Source organism: Echiichthys vipera, assembly GCF_963691815.1.
Source record: "Echiichthys vipera genome assembly, chromosome: 1".
NCBI classification, from domain to species: Eukaryota; Metazoa; Chordata; class Actinopteri; order Perciformes; family Trachinidae; genus Echiichthys; species Echiichthys vipera.
Genome location: NC_139826.1, coordinates 1,108,039 through 1,126,382, shown reverse-complemented (window position 1 = coordinate 1,126,382; position 18,344 = coordinate 1,108,039). Strand labels below are relative to the sequence as shown.

The following is an 18,344-nucleotide window of genomic DNA, read 5'->3' as shown; positions in this document are numbered from 1 at the left end:
AGTGGCTGTGGCGACATTATCTAGCAAAATTACTGTTCTCTAACTTGTGTTTTTTTTTGAAAATTAAATTTTTTGTTGAAGTGCCTTGGTTATTTAAAAAAAAACATGCTAGTACAGCAGTAGTATAGCCACAGCGGATATTCTATCAAATTATGAACATTAAAAAAATAATAGTATTTCAGAATAAATCAAGTATTTATAATTTGTTCTCTAATTTTGATCTCCAGTGTATATGTAGTAGGAGGTCCCAGCTAAGGGGTCCTTGGCCTGAAAAACTATGTGTTCAGGACACCATGTTTGTCTGCTGATCTCTGTGGAGGACCTCCTCCTGGTGTGCTTGTGGTGAAATCTGACGCCACCATTTTCAGAGAGCTTTTTAGCTGCCGGACGGCGGCATTTGTTACCACTGCTTTTCATGTCACCACTCACCACCTGCTCACCACATTCCTCTACATTCTCTCAAAGACCTCACTCCCTCCTCCTATCCCTCCTGCTCTTCCTCCTCATCTCCTCCACCCCCCTTTCCCTCTTCCAAGGATTATTATTCATCTAACTCCTTCCCCCTGTTCCACCTCTTCCTCCCCTCCACTTTACTGCAGCCACAAGCAATTCATTCCTTTTTCTTTCTTTGGATTCTTCATTTGATTATTACGCACTCGGCTTTGATATTTCTTTTTGAACTTTAAGAGGTTACAAGTCGAACTAAAACACCCCTCCTCCCCCGCCTCCCTCCTTCTCTTTTCTGTTTGTCTTCAGAAGCTGCCGACTGGAAGACAGTGTTCACCTGCTGACCTACACTGCATGAACCAGCGGCTGCCACACACACACACACACACACACACACACACACACACACACACACACACACACACACACACACACACTTCATCACCATGTTATAAATAATCTGACACCAACAAAAAATTTGAGAAATAAAGAACAATAAATAATAAGTGCACATTTCAGTGATTTTCAAAGTATGAATATAAACATTAAAAAAAACCTGTAATTCAGTTTGAACATGAAAAATAGAGAGCAATAAAAACTTGTGTGGAGTCAGGTGGGCCCCCCTTAGGGAGGTCAGGTCTCCTACTGTCATTGCAAACTTTGCACATTGTCACTGCTGTAATTTGAAGTTTGTCAGACCTCGGGGGCCTCCTACTGGCCTGGGGCCCAAAAGCAGTTGCCTGCCTTGTCTGCTGGCAAGCGACACCTCTGCCTTTATGCATGTATTTTATGCAATAATTTTATTTATTTTTTACCGTCATTACTTTTTTGCAATCTGAGAGATGCACTGAACAGTTAATTTTTATAATACAACAATCTGACACAAAGTCACATTTGGCATTTAAAAACACTGCAATTCAAAATGTAAATATATCTGGTGTGCATGTGTTGCACTGACTTGGTAAAAAAAAAAATGTATGCAAAGCATACTTAAAGCGTGCTGCCCTGAGCTAATTAGTGTTAGCTAACTGCCAGTGTTGTAGAGACTACCAGAATTCTCCATTTATCGTTCATACACGAAAAAATTGTCTCAATGACTTATCTGACGACCGAATATGCCGAAAAAGACCCTGGGATGATTTTACACCGGAATTACGCTTTAAGATGCCCAACAGTGTGTAGTTGGTAAGACAAAAAGCTGGTAAAAAGAATTGTGTGCCATTTTGTGCAAAAGATGGATTTTGATAATGCGATTTGTAGTTTTGGTTGCAGTTCTTCATTTTATTGTTTTTTTATTTTATATATGAGGTATTTTGCAGTTTGGGTGTGTTGTCTTGTAAATTGTGCTGTTTTGATTAAACCAATCTAGTTTTCAAAATTGTGTTTTAGCAATGGGAAACAAACTGTAACAAAATGGATCGGTGTGTCTGTGTTGAATTTAAATGCAGAGTGCAGCATGGCAGCAGAGGCCAAATTAATTCATTAGCCAAGTGAGGGCTGTGGCCTCCTGGTGGGCCGAAGGAGGTCATTAACAGTAAATAATAAAAAAAAAATTTCTTATAGTATCACAACTGTTAATAATACTACTCATATCATTCAATCATATTTACCTCCATAATTATTATTGTTCATATTTCACCTTAATTGTAGTTGTTTCTACTATTCATGTCACTGTGGAATCTATATCTGTATAATAACATACCATAACTTGTAAATCACATTCACATTACTATAGATATTATTATAGTTATTGTTGCTTTTGTGATTGCATGCATCTCTGGGATCGTCTGTCTATCTTTCGCCCCAACAGATGTCCCTCCTCCACAGAGCTGGGTCTGTTTGGCAATGAAAACCTTCCCTTTATCAGGCAGGAACGTCACTGTGTTCACAAGATTGCTGGATTAATACTGTATATAATAACTATAATTATTATATTATTATTATTAAAGATAGTGTGACTTGCTGCTGCTCATGGAGGAACTGGTGTGTATCTGTAGATCATAAATAAGTGTGGTCTTTACCTTAATTTATATGTAAAGTGTCTTGAGCTAACTTTTGTTATGATTTGGCAATATAAATAAAATTGAATTGAATTGTGAGACCATGTGAGTGTACTGTTAGGGTGCAATCACACTTTGCCCAGTTGGTCTTTGCTGTTCTTATGTGTGATTAGTGTATGTTGCTCTCATTGTTCCGGCGGAGCCAAGCTCATTCCAAACAGTCCTCTCACAGACTGCATCTCGCGGTCCAACAGTGACACAAACTTTCGCCCATTCCCCTGAACTCTGTTTGCCCACCGTAGGTCTGTGGGTTCACGGGCCGAACAGAGGCAGTTTCGGATCCTGATATATAGCGCTGGTAGGCGCGCTTCAATGGGTCAGATGACCGCGGACTATGCTAATATTATTTGATTGATTTAAGATAAATGTATTGGGAATTTAGTTTTTTTGTGTGAACAATGACACAGCTATATGGAGGGTTGTTAGTGCCACACACTGACGTGAAAGTTAATGGGGGTTTTTGTGTTTGGGTATTCTGTGCTCGGCTCACTTGAGGGGAGCATTCGGCATGTGGGTCCTAATTGCTGCTGTGAAATCCTTTTGTAAATATTTTTTCTCTCTGTCCTGTTGTAATAATCCTGCTACTTTTGCTTTGCCACCTGTGGATATTTTTCTTTGTTTGTTATTTTTTTTTGGTGTTAATAAGGGCGCACTCACACTGTCCTTCCGCACCGCGCCCCGGGCTTTAGGGTACTTGTCCCCCCCTCCCTCTCCCCCCGCTTGCCAGCCCATTTGTACTCACACTGCCTGGGCCTCGGCCAATGCTTCTTGCCTGCCTATACGTCATCACGTCGTAACATGTCATACCTATTGATGACGTCATCGCAATGCGTCGCTTTGTTTACAAATCTTTCCATAGACCACTGAGTTTATGTGCGTCTTGTCCGACTGTTTTTGAATATTTTCATCCGCCCAAATCTGCACTAGACACTCCACCTCCACACCACACCAACGTGAACCTTTTGCCGCCATTGTTGTTGTTGTTAAATGTCCGCGCATGGTCGTCCTTCTATTTTCTATGTCCGAACAGGCGCACATAAATGACATCAGAACCGCCGTAGGCCTCGTGCTCGTACATGTGCTAACGCGCTCTTCAAAAGCCCACCTCTCTCAGGCGGGCCGTGGACGGCCCGCTGGCCGCAGTTAAGCGCGGAGCGGGTGCACTCACACTGGTCAAACGCACTAGGCTTCAGCCGAAAAACCGGTGTGCACACAGACACTGAAGTTTGCCGACTGGGCCATCATCTATCAATCTCAAAGTCCGAACCCTGACACCTGTAAAGACCAGTACTGACAGGGGAAATGATTAGAAGGGAGATTTATTTCAACATACATATGACAAGTTACAAACATGTCCAGGCGGGTTTAAACCAACCGCAGCCCAGTCAAATGTAATTAGAAGAGGAAATGAAGGTGGATGGCTGTTTCAGACAGATATGGTGTTCTGACTTTAACCAACTGTACTTTCTGCAGATGCGTGTGATCATGGGTCTTCTGTGAAATTAGGATTGATGGATGACAATTCAGGTGTTGCTGGGAAAATGCAGGGGTGAGTTATGAGGGTGGAAGCTGTGAGCAAACAGCATATTTTCACTTTTTTATCATGGTAAAAGGAAAGGCAAGCTTTAGTTGTTCAGAATATTTCCATGTGGGAGTCCATAGGAGTGACAGCGAACATTTATGTGTCATCACACACATCAAAATGACTGCTGGAAGATTTTTGTTATCACTGATCAAAGCTCACCTCAACTTGAACAGTGACATGTGTGTGTATATGAAAGGGCCAGAGTTTGATTATGGTATCATCACTGAATTACTGCACCACCCTCTAGTGGCCTGTAAAACTTGTAGAACGTCCCATGGATGACTTTTTTTTTCCCTCCCTCTTTTGTTAGTGTACATTACAGGTGCATGGGAATTTCTATCTATTAAAACAAGATTATGATTTCTCCAAATGTCCAGAGTTTTTCACTTACATCCTACTGTCCTAGAGAAGAACGGTGGTCATAATCCAAACAGACAGAGCTGTTGAGTTTAATACAATTCAGCAGCATCCCAGCATCCTCTTTAAATTATCGTAGTTGAAGCAACATGTCTCTGAAACCGTGAACAAATACTGAATATTAGAGCCTTAATCAAGGATTTATTGCAGGACTGGTGGAGCTAATAAACTGGACAGTGTTCCCTGTGGCGTGTTTAATCTGTAAAAATGTATTATTTTCTTGAAGCTATTCAAATGTTCTGTGTGTAAAAAAAACATGTCTGCAAACTAAAATAGCTAAAATATAGCTGACAGATATATGTAGCGGTGTAACAAACTCTAACTATACATCTGAAGTGAAGTAGAGTAGAAGCAAGTAAAAAGCTCACCTCCCAAAAGAGCAGAGACACTTCAGACACCAAAGAGCCCACTATGTTTCAAGATTTTATTCGGTTGTCTTTGTTCTGTTACGTTTATTACATTCTTGATTTTCAGTACAGGTGCTTAAACATCACTGCAGTAAATCCACTCATTTACCACAGAATAACGAGAAACAGGATTCCTTACTGGGACTGTTCCAGACTGCAAGTTCAACAGTCAAGAGTGACGGCAGTCATCTGCTCAGATTTTCCACTTTAATGAGGCTCTTCCTAGATGTCAGAACGTCCCACCAGCATGTGAAGGCAAAGATGACAGTCACTCACTGCTGCACACTCCAAACCCCATGAACGAATCCACTGCAGACCAACCAAAGTCTCTTAGAAAGCCAACTACAAGGTTAGCAGCTCAACTTCCCTCTCCTTTGTCATCGACGCAGAGGTCGTCTCATCATCAGGAGGGGTTCAGAAAGAAGTCCCTTCAGAGGTTTTGATGAAATCATTGAAGTCAGTTGGGACACTCAGCATAGAGCAGACCTGGACAATAACAGATAGAGGTTAGCTGCTGTGCAAAAACAGTAGTATAGTTACATATCATCTGCAGTAGGCCAAGTGGACATGGAAAACATTCATACTGAGGTTAACACAATGTCTACACAGGCTGAGGAGTGAACACAGCACATTAGCAGCAGCTGCAACAGCCCCTTTCACACTGCCTGCTGCTCTGTGTGAAAGGTACAGAAACAGAATGGGTGGACACATCAGTGCTGACATCTGTGTGAAAGGAAAAGCCCGCAGACACACAGGAGTGATGCACGAGTCGACCGACAGGAGGGTAAAAAAGTGACAAAGCAGCGTTCAGAGAAGACCAAGTTATTTATAACCCACAGAAACACTGTAATAATCCACCTTCTCTTCCCCTCTCTTTCTACTCAAACACACATACGTGCACCGCAGGGCTGCAGACCTTCTGGGCCCATCTCTGTACTTCTCTCTCTGACAGTTGTGCTACTGTAATATATATGTAATGTATAAAGTTACCAGTGCGTGGGTCGAGTTTGAGCGGTTGATTAACAGTGCAGATCGGCTCACACACACTAGACATCAACGCCTCTTGCTTTTGGAATGCTGTGAATATATTAAGCTGGCGTAATTATGGGCCTCCATTACGGGGTTATTGCATACTCTTTGTGTAAGGGGCTTATGTCTATGCAGGATGCCTTTAGGTACAGTACTGAGTGCAGGTCACCTGTAAAACAATCATTATAGGTACATAAAACTTCAATTCAATTTTATTTATAGTGCCAATCATAATAAAAGTCATCTCAGAACACTTAACAGAGTAAGTATAGACCACACTCCATGACCAATCCATGATCCACACAGACCCAACAATTCCCTCAGAGTACGGTGGCAACGAAAACCTCCCCACAACAGGCAGGAACGTCGGGCAGACCCAGCTCCACAGAGGACAGTCATCTGTCCTGACACAATCATCTTAAAATAACAACACAGCTAGGGGCTCGTAAGCCCTAGCTGTAAGCTTTATCAAAGTGGAAAGTTTTGAGCATACTCTTAAATATGGGGACAGTGTCTGCCTCCCAAATAACACTTGGGAGTCAGTTCCATAGGAGAGGAGCTTGGTAGCTGAAGGCTCTGCCTCCCATTCTACTTTTGGAGACTCTAGGAACGACGAAGTAGCCCTGCATTCTCAGTGCGCAGCGATCTAGTCGGGTAATACGGTACTATGAGCTCTTTAAGATACGACAGAGCCTGACCAATAAGAGCTTTGTCAGTAAGAAGAAGGATTTTAAATCCTATTCTAGATTTTACAAGTAGCCAGTGCAAAGAAGCTAATACAGGAGAAATATGTTCTCTTCAATTTGTTTTAGTTAGCACACAAGGTGCAGCATTTTGGACCAACTGGAGACTCTTAACAAACTTATTGGAGCAGCGTGATAAAAAGGAGTTGCAATAGTCCAGCCTAGAAGTAACAAATGCATGGACTAGTTTTTCTGAATCTTTCTGAGACAGAATGTTCCTAATTTTCACCCCATTACGCAGGTGAAAATATGCAGTCCCCGTCGTTAGTTTTATGTGAGAATCGAAGGACATATCCTGATCAAAAATAACACCCAGATTCCCTACTTTGGTAATGGAGGACAACCCAACATCATCCAGAGTAACAATATCTTTAGGTATTTAGTTTCCGAGGCCTTCGGGGGCGGAGTACAGTAACTTCAGTTTTATCTGAGTTTAACATCAGAAAATTCCAGGTCATCCAGCTTTTTATTTCCTTAATGCACCTTTGAAGTTTATCTAACTGATCGGTTTCTTCTGGTTTGATCAATAAATATAATTGTGTATCATCAGCATAACAATGACAATTTATGGAGTGCTTCCTTATAATATTTCCTAAGGGAAGCATATATAAGGTGAATAGAATCGGTCCAAGGACAGAACCCTGTGGAGCTCCGTGACTGACTTTAGTGTGTATGGAGGATTTGTCATTAACATGTACAAACTGAAATCTATCTGATGAATACGACTTAAACCAGCTTAATGCGCTTCCTTTAATGCAAATTAGATGCTCCAGTCTCTGTAGCAGGATGCGATGGTCAACAGAGTCGAAGGCCACACTACGATCTAGTAAAACAAGTACAGAGACAAGTCCTTTGTCTGAAGCTATTAGAAGGTCGTTTTTTTACCAGTGCTGTCTCAGTGCTATGATTAATTGTAAATCCTGACTGGAAGTCCTCAAATAACTCATTATTATGTAAAAAGTCACACAGCTGATTGGCGACTAATTTCTTGAGGATCTTAGAGAGAAAAGGAAGGTTAGATATAGGTCTATAGTTGGCTAGTACCTCTGGATCAAGACTGGGCTTTTTAAGTAGACGTTTAATTACAGCTACTTTAAAAGACTGTGGTACATAACCTGCTGATGAAGTCATATTAATCATTTCTAGTAGGAGGTTTTGATGCTGAAATAGTAGAGGTTAATTTGTCAAGGTCAACTGTAGAAAAGCATTCCAAGAATACATCAGGTCGTACAGTTGTTTCTAAGGTTCCTGGGTTTGAAGAAAAATTGGTGCCAAGCGAATTGATTTTGTCTCTAATAGTTATAATTTTGTCATTAAAGAAGGTCATGAAGTCATTACTACTGAGGGTTATAGGAATACATGGCTCAATAGAGCTGTGGCTCTCTGTCAGCCTGGCTACCGGCTGAAAAGACATTGTTCTTAGGATTGTTCTTATTCTTCTTCCTCTATTAAAGATGAGTAATAGGCTGCTCTGGCATTACAGAGGGCCTTCCTATATGTTTTTAGAGTTTCTTTCCAAACTAAGCGAGATTCCTCCAATTTAGTGGAACGCCACTTACTTTCCAATGTTGTTCCTTAAATTTAGTTACAGCACTATCAGATAAACATCTAGTGTAGAAACGTTTGCCCAGAAGTGAGTTGTCTTGTAATATGAATTCAAAAGTTACTAAATAATGGTCTAATACAGTGTTTTTCAACCTTTTTTGAGCCAAGGTACATTTTTTTCATTGAAAAAATCTCGAGGCACACCACCAGCCAAACATGTTAAAAAATGATACTCTATTAACAATATAGTCATTCTCATCAAAGTGTCTTGAATAGGAATCAAATAAACACAAAGAATAAAGGACTTTATCATCATTTATATTTCTTCTTTCAACTTAACATGTCCACTTTAAAAATACAGCTTGAACATAACAAAAGAAACAACAATGTGGTCTTAAAGGTAGTAGAAAACGTCAAAGTGTTTTGCAAACTCTAATTCTGTCCAAAATCAAAAATTACCAGGAATACAGAAATATAGTGCTTATTATGACAGAAGCAATAATATTTGGGAAAGATTTCACTGTTCTACACTGAGAAATATGAAGAGTTACATGTACAAAATGTCAATCTCAGTGTATTTTACTCACTCAGTGAGAAACCTGTGCCTGTTTGGATGAACAAAGAGCTGATATCCTGGCAGGAATTGAAGAAAGACACACACACGAAGCTCTTCCTCAACAGCTCTCAGTCGCTCTCTGTTTTTAGTTTTGATGGCAGTCAGGCTTGAGAAGCTCACCTCACACAGATATGTCGTGGAAAATGGGAGCAATGTCACAATAGCTTTGTTTGCCAGAATGGGGAACTCCTTGGCAGCAGTCAACCAAAAACTGTCCTAAGGTAGATCAGCAAAGCTTAGCTTCAGACCACCATTTTGTCTCAGTTCAGTTAGTTCCCCCTGCTCCTGCAAAGTCATGTCCTTTCCAAAAACTGCTGAGCTGTATGGGTCCCTAACCCAGTCAAGGCCATCAGTGTAGGCTGAAGAGAAATAAAATGACATCTTCTCCTGGAGAGTTTTCAGATATTTACTAATGATCTCACACAGTGCAGCAGTGTGAACATCTTGCCATTTCTTGGTGAGTGGAAACATTTCAAGGTTGCCACTTTCCACATGTTGTTGCCAGAGGTGCACCTTTGAACGGAAGCCATTTATTTTATCCGTACTTGTGAGCAGGTTTTCATTCCGGCCTTGCATTCGTGTGTTCAGTTCATTCAGATGATGAAAAATATCCGCCAGATATGCCAGCCTTGCACACCACTCATCACTTGCAAGCAGTTTTGCGTAATCGGACCCCTCATTTGTCAGGAACACATTGGGCCTCATTTATCAATCTTGCGTGAAAACGGGTGCAGATCTGAGCGCAGAATTGGTCGTAGGAAAGGACCCACGTGTGATTTATGAAACATTCGTATCTGACCAATCTCAGCGTATGAATGAGCGGGCCTTGATAAATGCGGCGGCTGAATTCGATCGTCATTAACATGTTACGCCCTTAAATATTCCTGGTTCGAGTCCTCGCCCACTGAGGTCAAACACAGAGAGGAAGAACGCAGGTTAGAAAAGAAACTTTTCCGACACACAGATCAGCATCCTGACATCCGAGATGGAGCAAAATAAAGCTGAGCTTTTTGCCAGTCTTAAGAGTGGAATAAAAGGGGCCCATCATAAAAACGCTGTATAAGAATAACGGAGGAAGTCAAACCGAGGCAGCGCTCCACTGAGACCCGTGTGCGCCGGTGCGCACTGTTGGACAGGTGTGCCGTATTCAGCACCCCTGCCGTGAAATGTACCCCCTCGCATTATAGCTGATATTCTGGATCAGAAGGCTGTTGTTTCCACCTATAGGAGTAGTTTATTTACTACTCTACCGCACAACACCGGCGCTACCGGCGGGTTATTAGGTATTCCGTAAGAGGATAACCTTTGTCATCTAAAAGAACCATACCAAGATGTTAATCATCTGATACCTTGTTTGATTTAATGCAATTTATCGAGGGTAGCCACGAACCGAGGAGATGAATTTGGCTCTGCAGTGCGTCTTGCTGCAGCCGCGCGCCAACACATTGATTCATTAATTCAATGTCAGGGTCGCGGGGGGCTGGAGCCGAGCTGTTTTGAAATATAAAAGAATCGTGTGTTCCCCCTGGTCACCACGGTTAAAAGCGACAGCTTGGCATCACAAATCACCTGTACATTTATCGAGTGGTAGTCTTTGCGATTGATGAATGTGTAATCATTCATGGATGGTGCCTTCAGACGCACATGAGTGCAATAAATCGCTCCAACCACAATTTTTATATATTTTTTTATTCGTTTTAAGAATCCGTTTTGATCTGTTCTTAATATGTGACTGCTTATGCTTAATGACAGCTGAGGTTTGTTCATTATTTTCAGCCAGGTTTTGCTGCACCGCAAATCCACAGGCTGAAATTTGCGTACACAACCTCAGACCAGACGTGAGATTTGATCGTAGCTCCCGCTCACGTCCAAATTGATAAATGTAGACATTCGCCAAGAAATGGTCGTACGCACGATTTTCTGCCGTACGTTCGTTTGATAAATGAGGCCCCTTGAGTTCCTCCAGCAGCTCATACACACGGGCCAGCACCTTGCCGCGCGACAACCATCGGACCTCCGTGTGAAACAACAAGGCTTTATGCCCCGCTCCCATTTCCTCACACAAAGACGCAAATATGCGGCTTTTCACAGGTCGTGTCTTTACAAAGTTTACCATGCCCACATCATCCAACACAGGGGCTAGTTCTGCTGGTAAAGTTTTGTTTTCAAAAAATTTTTTTAGACCAATTAGGTGAAATTGGATAATTTCCCACGGCACACCTGACGATCTCTCACGGCACACTAGTGTGCCGCGGCACAGTGGTTGAAAAACACTGGTCTAATAAAATAGTATTCTGTGGAAAGACTATTAAGTCATTGATTTCCACACCATAAGCCAAAACAAGGTTGAGGGTGTGATTAAAACACTGAGTAGGTTTCTGTACACTCTGATTAAAACCAATCGAACCTAATAGAGAGATAAACGCAGTACTAAGGCTATTATTATCAACGTCCACGTGAATATTAAAATCTCCTACAATGATTACTTTATCAGATTTAAGGACTAAATTTGACAGAAACTCTGATAATTCAGATAGAAATACGTACGAGTATGGACCAGGAGCACAGAACACTATAACAAGTATAATTGGTAGCACAGTTTTCCAGGTTGAATGTGAAAGACAAAGAACAAGACTTTCAAATTAATTATAGTTTAGTTTAGGGTTGATTAATAGGTCTGAGTCATAAATAGCTGCAACGCCACCTCCTCGGCCACTACCTCGAGGAATACGAGTATTAATATGACTGGAAGGAGTGGATTCATTTAGGCTAAGATATTCTTCATGACACAGCCATGTTTTAGTCAGAGTAGATCAATATGGTTATCTGATATCAAATCATTTACTAATACAGCTTTAGATGACAGAGATCGGATATTTAAAAGTCCACATTTTATTTTCTAATTTTGTTGCAATAACGCAGATTTGGTGTTGATTTGTATCAAGTTTTTCTGTATCGCTCCACTTCTGTTTGATTCAATTAATTTAGGTGATCGTGGGGCACACAGCGTTTGCACACACACACACACACACACACACACACACACACACACACACACACACACACACACACACACACACACACACACACACACACACACACACACACACACACACACACACACACACACACACACACACACACACACACACACACACACACACACACACACACACACACACTTGAATGAACCTTGAATATATGGAATGACAATACATAGTGACATGATTTATTGTGTGTTTAACATTGGGTCTTGGTTTACACAACCAGTGTTTTAATGGAGCACAATGGAGTGTGTACCTGGACTCTGACTGGTCCGATCCCACTGATTGGATTGGGACATTCTTCACTATTAGCAATGTCAAGTGAGTAGAGTACCTGTCTGAATTTGGCACGGAGTTTCTCTGTGTGCTCCTGTAGCCTTGCAGACTGCGGATCATCATGAGGGGAGCTTTGGATCAAACCCAGGAGAGCATCCAGTGCTTTCATGCGCTTTCTAACAGCACAAACACACAGACATAAAGCTATCAAACAGGACAATCTCAGGACTTTCCATAAACAAGTCCCTTCCATGATCAGTACATGTTTCTCCAACCTTTTCAGTCACAATACTGATACCTGAGCTTTGCATATCAGTCGATACCTGATACCGATCTGATATCATTGTTGAATTAATAAACTGTACACCTCACCATGTGGAAGAGACTAAAGGCATCAGGCTTGACTTTAGGACTGAAAAAATTAATCGAGTTACTGTTTTTAATGATTGTAAAACATAACGTTACCTACCTGATCAGTCTTTATAGTTTTGTTTGAGGAAATGTGTATTAACAGTAAGCGAGGTATCACAACAAAACTGACCTTATGAACCCGGCCACATGATTGGGTAAATATGTCCCATATCTATCCAATCAGCGACTAATTCTTTTAAATGTTTCTAAGGGCCCTAATAGGCCTAACAGCCGGATACCACTATTGTACTAGCATGATTTTTTTTTAAAACCAAGGCACTTCAACAAAAACCTTTATTTTGTGAATAAAGCGGTTATCAAAATTAGAGAACACTTTCAGATGGTGTTAATCTTGCACCTGGTGTCAATTGACTTCATTGTTGGACACACCCTATTTATTTGGCAGCTCTAAGGTGACTGAAACCCTGAGACTGCAGGTTGTCCAGATGAAGGCCAAAGGGAGGTTGGGCGTTCACACTGTGATTTCAAGAAGATTGAAACTTTACAAGGACACAGATCAATTTAATTCCCTCAAAAAGGCCGGTCGTTCACATAAAACAAGTCCACCAGAGGAATGGATTATGAGGAGACTCTCAATGGGGAATAAGTTGGTTGGTCTCCAGTTCAGTGCTGAACAGGGCAAGGATTTGTCTCTGCACACAGTGTCTCATCGTTTAAGACAATTTGGAGTGAAAGCCCACTCTGCAGTGACCAAACCTCTCATTAGCAGAAAGAATAAAAAGGCTAGACTTGCCTTTGCTGAGGAGCATGTTGTGTGGACAGAGGAGAACTGGTCCAGAGTGACTTCAGTGATGAGAGGACGTTCAATTTATATGGGTCTGATGGAAAACATTATGTTGGGAAAATCCTTGGCAACAAAGTAATGTCTAAGAAACCCACTACAGTAACTGAGCTGTCGAAGAGACTGTAAGAAGATAGGACCAAGATCAAACCAGAGCATTGTGAGAAACTAGTGTTGTCCTGTGGGCGCAGATGGCCTCTACACTTCCTGTTCATTTTTTAATCCTATAGAAGAAAACATTGTTGAAATCTTCTCTTCTGACACAGTGGTTACTGTTCTCTAATTTTGATCACTGTTTTTTCACTCAATAAAAGGTTTTTGTTGAAGTGCCTTGGCTATTTTAAAAACATGCTAGTACAGCAGTGGTATAGCCACAGTGGATATTCACTGGTTCAATCAACATTTCCATGGTAATAACAAGCTCCACCAATGAGAGATGTCGCTGTTACGTTTAGGATTGTAGGTAGTGTAGTACTTCTCCATGACATAGGGAATAAAACATGCTTTTCTTAAAACAAAGTTGATGTGATTCAGACTTGTAATACTAATAATCAAAATCCTGATTCTGAAACCTCACTGTTGAGCTGTATTGCAAAATTCAATTGCAACAACCAACAGAGGGGCGTCTCTATGCGTATTTATGACACAATATGTAGAATGTAAATAGTTTGCACTAAAATGTCAATATTTGGACCTTAATCCATAAACAACACTACTAAATACCATATATATTTTGGTTTTCAACTGAAAAAAAGGTTTTGGGGTTTAGTTTCTCTCCTCAGTAGTGTGCTGAAGTGAAAATGGAAGATAGAATATTGTTTGAGGAGACCATACCTTGATTTGACGTCTGTATTATGTTCGAGGAGACATTTCCATGTGATGGCAAACCCATAATAGAAGGAGATCTGTAGGAGGCCAGAGGGCAAGAGACTTAATGAATTGATTTACACCAAGCCCTCAACCACAACCACTTCCTGGTTGATCCAATAAGGTAGTGCCAAAAAAATGCAGTTTGCTGATTGGTCACTAGGGGCAGGTTTCATAATAGAGCAATTTATCCATACATTTGCGTTACACAAATGGCAAATATCCTTTAACAACATGTTTACTTTCTGAGCTTTGCCTCAACACTGTTAGCACGTGATATGCTTTATTGATCTGATTGGTTGATCTGGCCCATATGTTGGTGATAGAGAGTCTATCCAATTAGCAACCAGAATTTTCTGTCCTTCCCAAGAGATTTTCAAATGAGAGTTCCCAGATGGATATGCTGAGCAAATGAGAATCATGCGAATCAATCCATCTGGCGGAGTCAGGTTAGCTCCTTCATCTCGACCTGGACTGCATTCATTCGTGTGGTGGTGTTAGCAGTGACAAGATGGTTTGCTCTTTGATCAACTTTACCTGGTTTAGGAACATAACTTGTTAGCTCTATTATGCTAATTAAATAGCTGCACTTGGGGCACAAGGGACACAGGAGGGTCTTAGAGACCAGTTCCTATTCATACAGAGGGATCAAATCACATCAGTCATGTTCTGTGCCGTTTGTACTGATGCTGGAAGAAAATACGGCACACTGACTAGGGCATGAAATTGGCACAGGCCCACACGCCAAATGTGGGTAACTTTTGTGATTGGTGGGTGAAGCTGTCAATCTACTGGCCACGTTGGCGTTTAGCCAATACGACAACACAACACTGGGCAAGTGTTGTGTGTTGTTAACCAATCAGGTAGCCTATTGTTGCTATCAAGCCCCACCGTTTTCTTGGACTTTTTAAAATAAAAAATGTGGCAGCATATTGCTGGCATGAAGAGGCCGCTGGCTGCAACAGAACAAAAAGAGAATGGCACAACAGAGGAGGTGCACTGTAGGGATTGCCATATGTATGACAAGAGGAGGAAGGAGAGTGGAGTGTCTGCTCCTCCTCCTCCTCTTTTGAGGACTCAGAGCCCTCAGTCTGTGCTCTGTGAAAGGGTTTTTCAATCTTTGTCTGACCTTGATATTAAAGTGTAATGTAGTGTGGTTTCTGTTAATTATTATGATTATTATTGTTGTTGGTTATCTAAATGTTATTCAGTCAAAATAGTTAAAATATGTCTTATCTTTTAAAGCAACATAAACCCAAGTATTTTTTTATAAATGTAATGTTTATTGTTAATCTAAAATTAAAAAAAAATGTTGAACCTGGATATCTAATGACACTACAGTGACAAAGAAACAGTGACTTATGGATTACAGTTGGGTGTTAACTAAATAAATGAGATGACTGGCTGTTTTTATTTCTGTTAGTTTATATTCTAAATGCTGCCACACCAGGTCAGACACAGTTGTAAGTCATTCAAGTTATTAATGAGATTAAGTTGGTTAATAACTCAACAGCACTTAATTGTGCATGCTGTACAAGTTCAAGAACCATTCTTATGCATTTTAAATCGTTAACCTTTATTTTAGGCACAAACAAATTGGCTGGTAAAAAAAACCCACTGATGCAGTTGGATTTCAAAATCCACCTGCATCAGTGGCTGGTGGCCAACAAAGTTAATTTCAGGCCCTGACACTGACATACAGTCCTGTGTGATGGGTAAATGGGTTATGAAATGGCATTAAAAGCAGAACAGCAATAGCTCCATAGACACATTCACTGTGCTGACTCACCTCAGCGGACAGCTTGGCCCCATGAGAGGCTCCATGTCTGCGGCCATCCTGCAGCCCTCGGCGGGTCCCTTTCTCGAAGCCTTCCCGGAAGCCCTCCCCTCGGAACCTGAAGAACAATCAAGCCTTCACTCAATTCTGGCTGCTACAGGCGGTTATTGTTTCTCTTTTGAATATGTTGGATGTGATGAGAAAACACTACTTGTTAGCATGAATTCTTCTTGGTGGACACAGGCCATCAGGTGAACATATAGCTAACATACATTTCAACTTATTTCCACATAGAGCGTAGAAAATAATAAATAGTGATGATTTTTATGTGAACAGCAGCTTTAACATACCAGGGTCTTGTTCTTCAAATGTGGCCTAACTAGTTCAGGCTTACATGTATCGGTAATGATCCTCATTAAGAGTTGAAACTATGCTCATTGGTAATACATATACAGTATAATTGGCTGATTACTGATCATGTGATTGCAGTAACATGACACGTGGTGGACGCTAGAATGTAGCTAGGACAAGTCACTTAACTATACTGGCATAACTACAGGGCTGTAGTTTAGACCAACTTAATCATGTCCAAGTCAAGTCCGAGAACAGGTCCAGTCAAGACCAAGTCAAGACTGAGTCTAGAGCAAATTGAATCCTGTTAAAGAACATACGAGAGTACTGCAGGAATGAGTCCAAATACCATGGAGTTAGCATTTTTGCACTCCTTGTTCCCTCGTCTGTGTTTTGATGCCTCAAACAAGGTCTGCGGTTCACACAGACTTGAAAGATGGTTTGTTTTATTAGAAGGGTTAAGGTTAGGATTACTTTTTCTTACATATGAGGTGAGACACATTTTCATGTATAATAAATTATAGATAATAAGAAGATAATTGCTATGTTTGACCTCATATTTATTCACTATAATGCCACATTCACAGCAGGGTTCAAATAATCGTCTGTGTGCAGTATACCTATATCTAGCTAAAATATATATTACCTTATAAAGCCAAAACCAAAACGTGTTATGTCCAGCTCTCCCCTAGGAGACAAAGAAGAAAGTTAGGAGCATCCTGGCAGATCGCCCCAGTCCTCTCTGTAGCAAGTTTGAGCTCCTGAGCTCTGGCTACTACAAAGATATTTGAAAAGTCCTTTATCCCAAGTGACATCAACATTCTTAACTCAACAAATGACAGGTAGGCTAATCCACAACACATCTTTCACCTGTGTCTGCTTTTAACTGTCTGTCTGACTCTCTTGTAATGCAGTATGTTATTTCTTGTGTCCTGTGAGTCGAAGACAATTTTTCTCCCCGGTGGGCAGTAAAGATCTATTCTAACGTCAATTGTTGTGATTTCTCTCTTTGTAAATGAGCAAGTTATGTATTCAATTCTTACGTTTTAATCAAAAAGAGTGCTGTATGGATCAAACGTGTCTCATCCTCCGTGTCGGCTGCTGACTGGAAGGTGAGGAGGTTAGCGTGTTAGCGTTCAGCTGCAGGACAGAGGCTCGTGAGAGCAGGTGCTCGAACCTTCGCTAAAACAGAGGCAGCGCGAGCGCTTTTTAAACGAGCGACACGTCATTCAACCTAGGCAATATTTACTGGCAGAAAACTCACCTTTCATCCGCGAACACAATGTCGTCGAATATATCTTCGTTTCTAAAGGCGCCAGCAATCTCCATATTACAGTATAAAAAGAGCCCTGAGCGCCAGATGTTCTCCTCAACAGATGTGACCTTCTATTTGCTCACTCTACATAGAATAATGTACACATCATACATATTCCATTATAGACTGTATAAAAAAAGGTCTCTATCGGCTTCCACCAGCCGGCTCTGCCTCCGCTACCGTCACAGCAGTGCTGCCCTCTAGGAGCCTGGAGGGGAACACTCACCGGTTCTGGCTACCGTCCAGTGTTAGAAAATAATAATATCACAATAACTCAGTTAAACTTTAACAAAATAATATAAATCGAGAATTATATATAATAAACACACACACACACACACACACACACACACACACACACACACACACACACACACACACACACACAGTAGAGCTGAGTGAGCAGAGTTCATGTGCGGAGTGGGACACAAAAATCCACCAGGATAATTCTGACTGCACCGGCCCATAATGGGCCCAACCTATCAGAGCCCACTGATCTGTACTGACCATAGACTGAAGCGTTTTCCTGTTAACTCACCTGCATCACTAGTTGACGCCTGGTTGTTAGTGTAGTGCGCATGCGCCGCGGTGTATGCAGCCTGTTCTAGTCGCTCCTGCTTACTTTTACTTTGTTTTCAACTTTTCTCCTTTT

General features: G+C 41.2%; 1 protein-coding gene across 2 annotated transcripts; it reads right to left on the bottom strand.

Moving 5' to 3' along the window:
* Positions 1-4,919: 4,919 nt before the first annotated feature.
* Positions 4,920-17,849, bottom strand: lto1 (LTO1 maturation factor of ABCE1). 2 transcript variants are annotated; one of them, XM_083921947.1, is made up of 6 exons: positions 17,642-17,849; positions 17,024-17,065; positions 16,039-16,144; positions 14,217-14,287; positions 12,228-12,345; positions 4,920-5,402 (listed from the first exon to the last, which is right to left on the bottom strand). In XM_083921947.1, exons 1-6 carry the CDS (start codon positions 17,704-17,706, stop codon positions 5,331-5,333), a joined length of 474 nt encoding a protein of 157 aa, XP_083778073.1. In that variant the 5' UTR covers positions 17,707-17,849; the 3' UTR covers positions 4,920-5,330. The 2 variants fall into 2 exon arrangements, with proteins under 2 accessions (XP_083778073.1, XP_083778074.1); XM_083921948.1 differs by lacking the exon at positions 17,024-17,065.
* Positions 17,850-18,344: the final 495 nt, after the last annotated feature.

What these genes read in the sequence shown, in the direction of transcription:
- lto1 (XM_083921947.1), bottom strand. Translation starts at nt 17,706, where the DNA reads ATGGAGATTGCTGGCGCCTTTAGAAACGAAGATATATTCGACGACATT. An exon ending in TTTGGTTTTGGCTTTATAAG is followed by an intron (nt 16,145 to 17,023) that starts GTAATATATATT and finishes ATTGTTCTTCAG; the next exon opens with GTTCCGAGGGGAGGGCTTCC. An exon ending in AATACAGACGTCAAATCAAG is followed by an intron (nt 12,346 to 14,216) that starts GTATGGTCTCCT and finishes TTGTGCTGTTAG; the next exon opens with AAAGCGCATGAAAGCACTGG.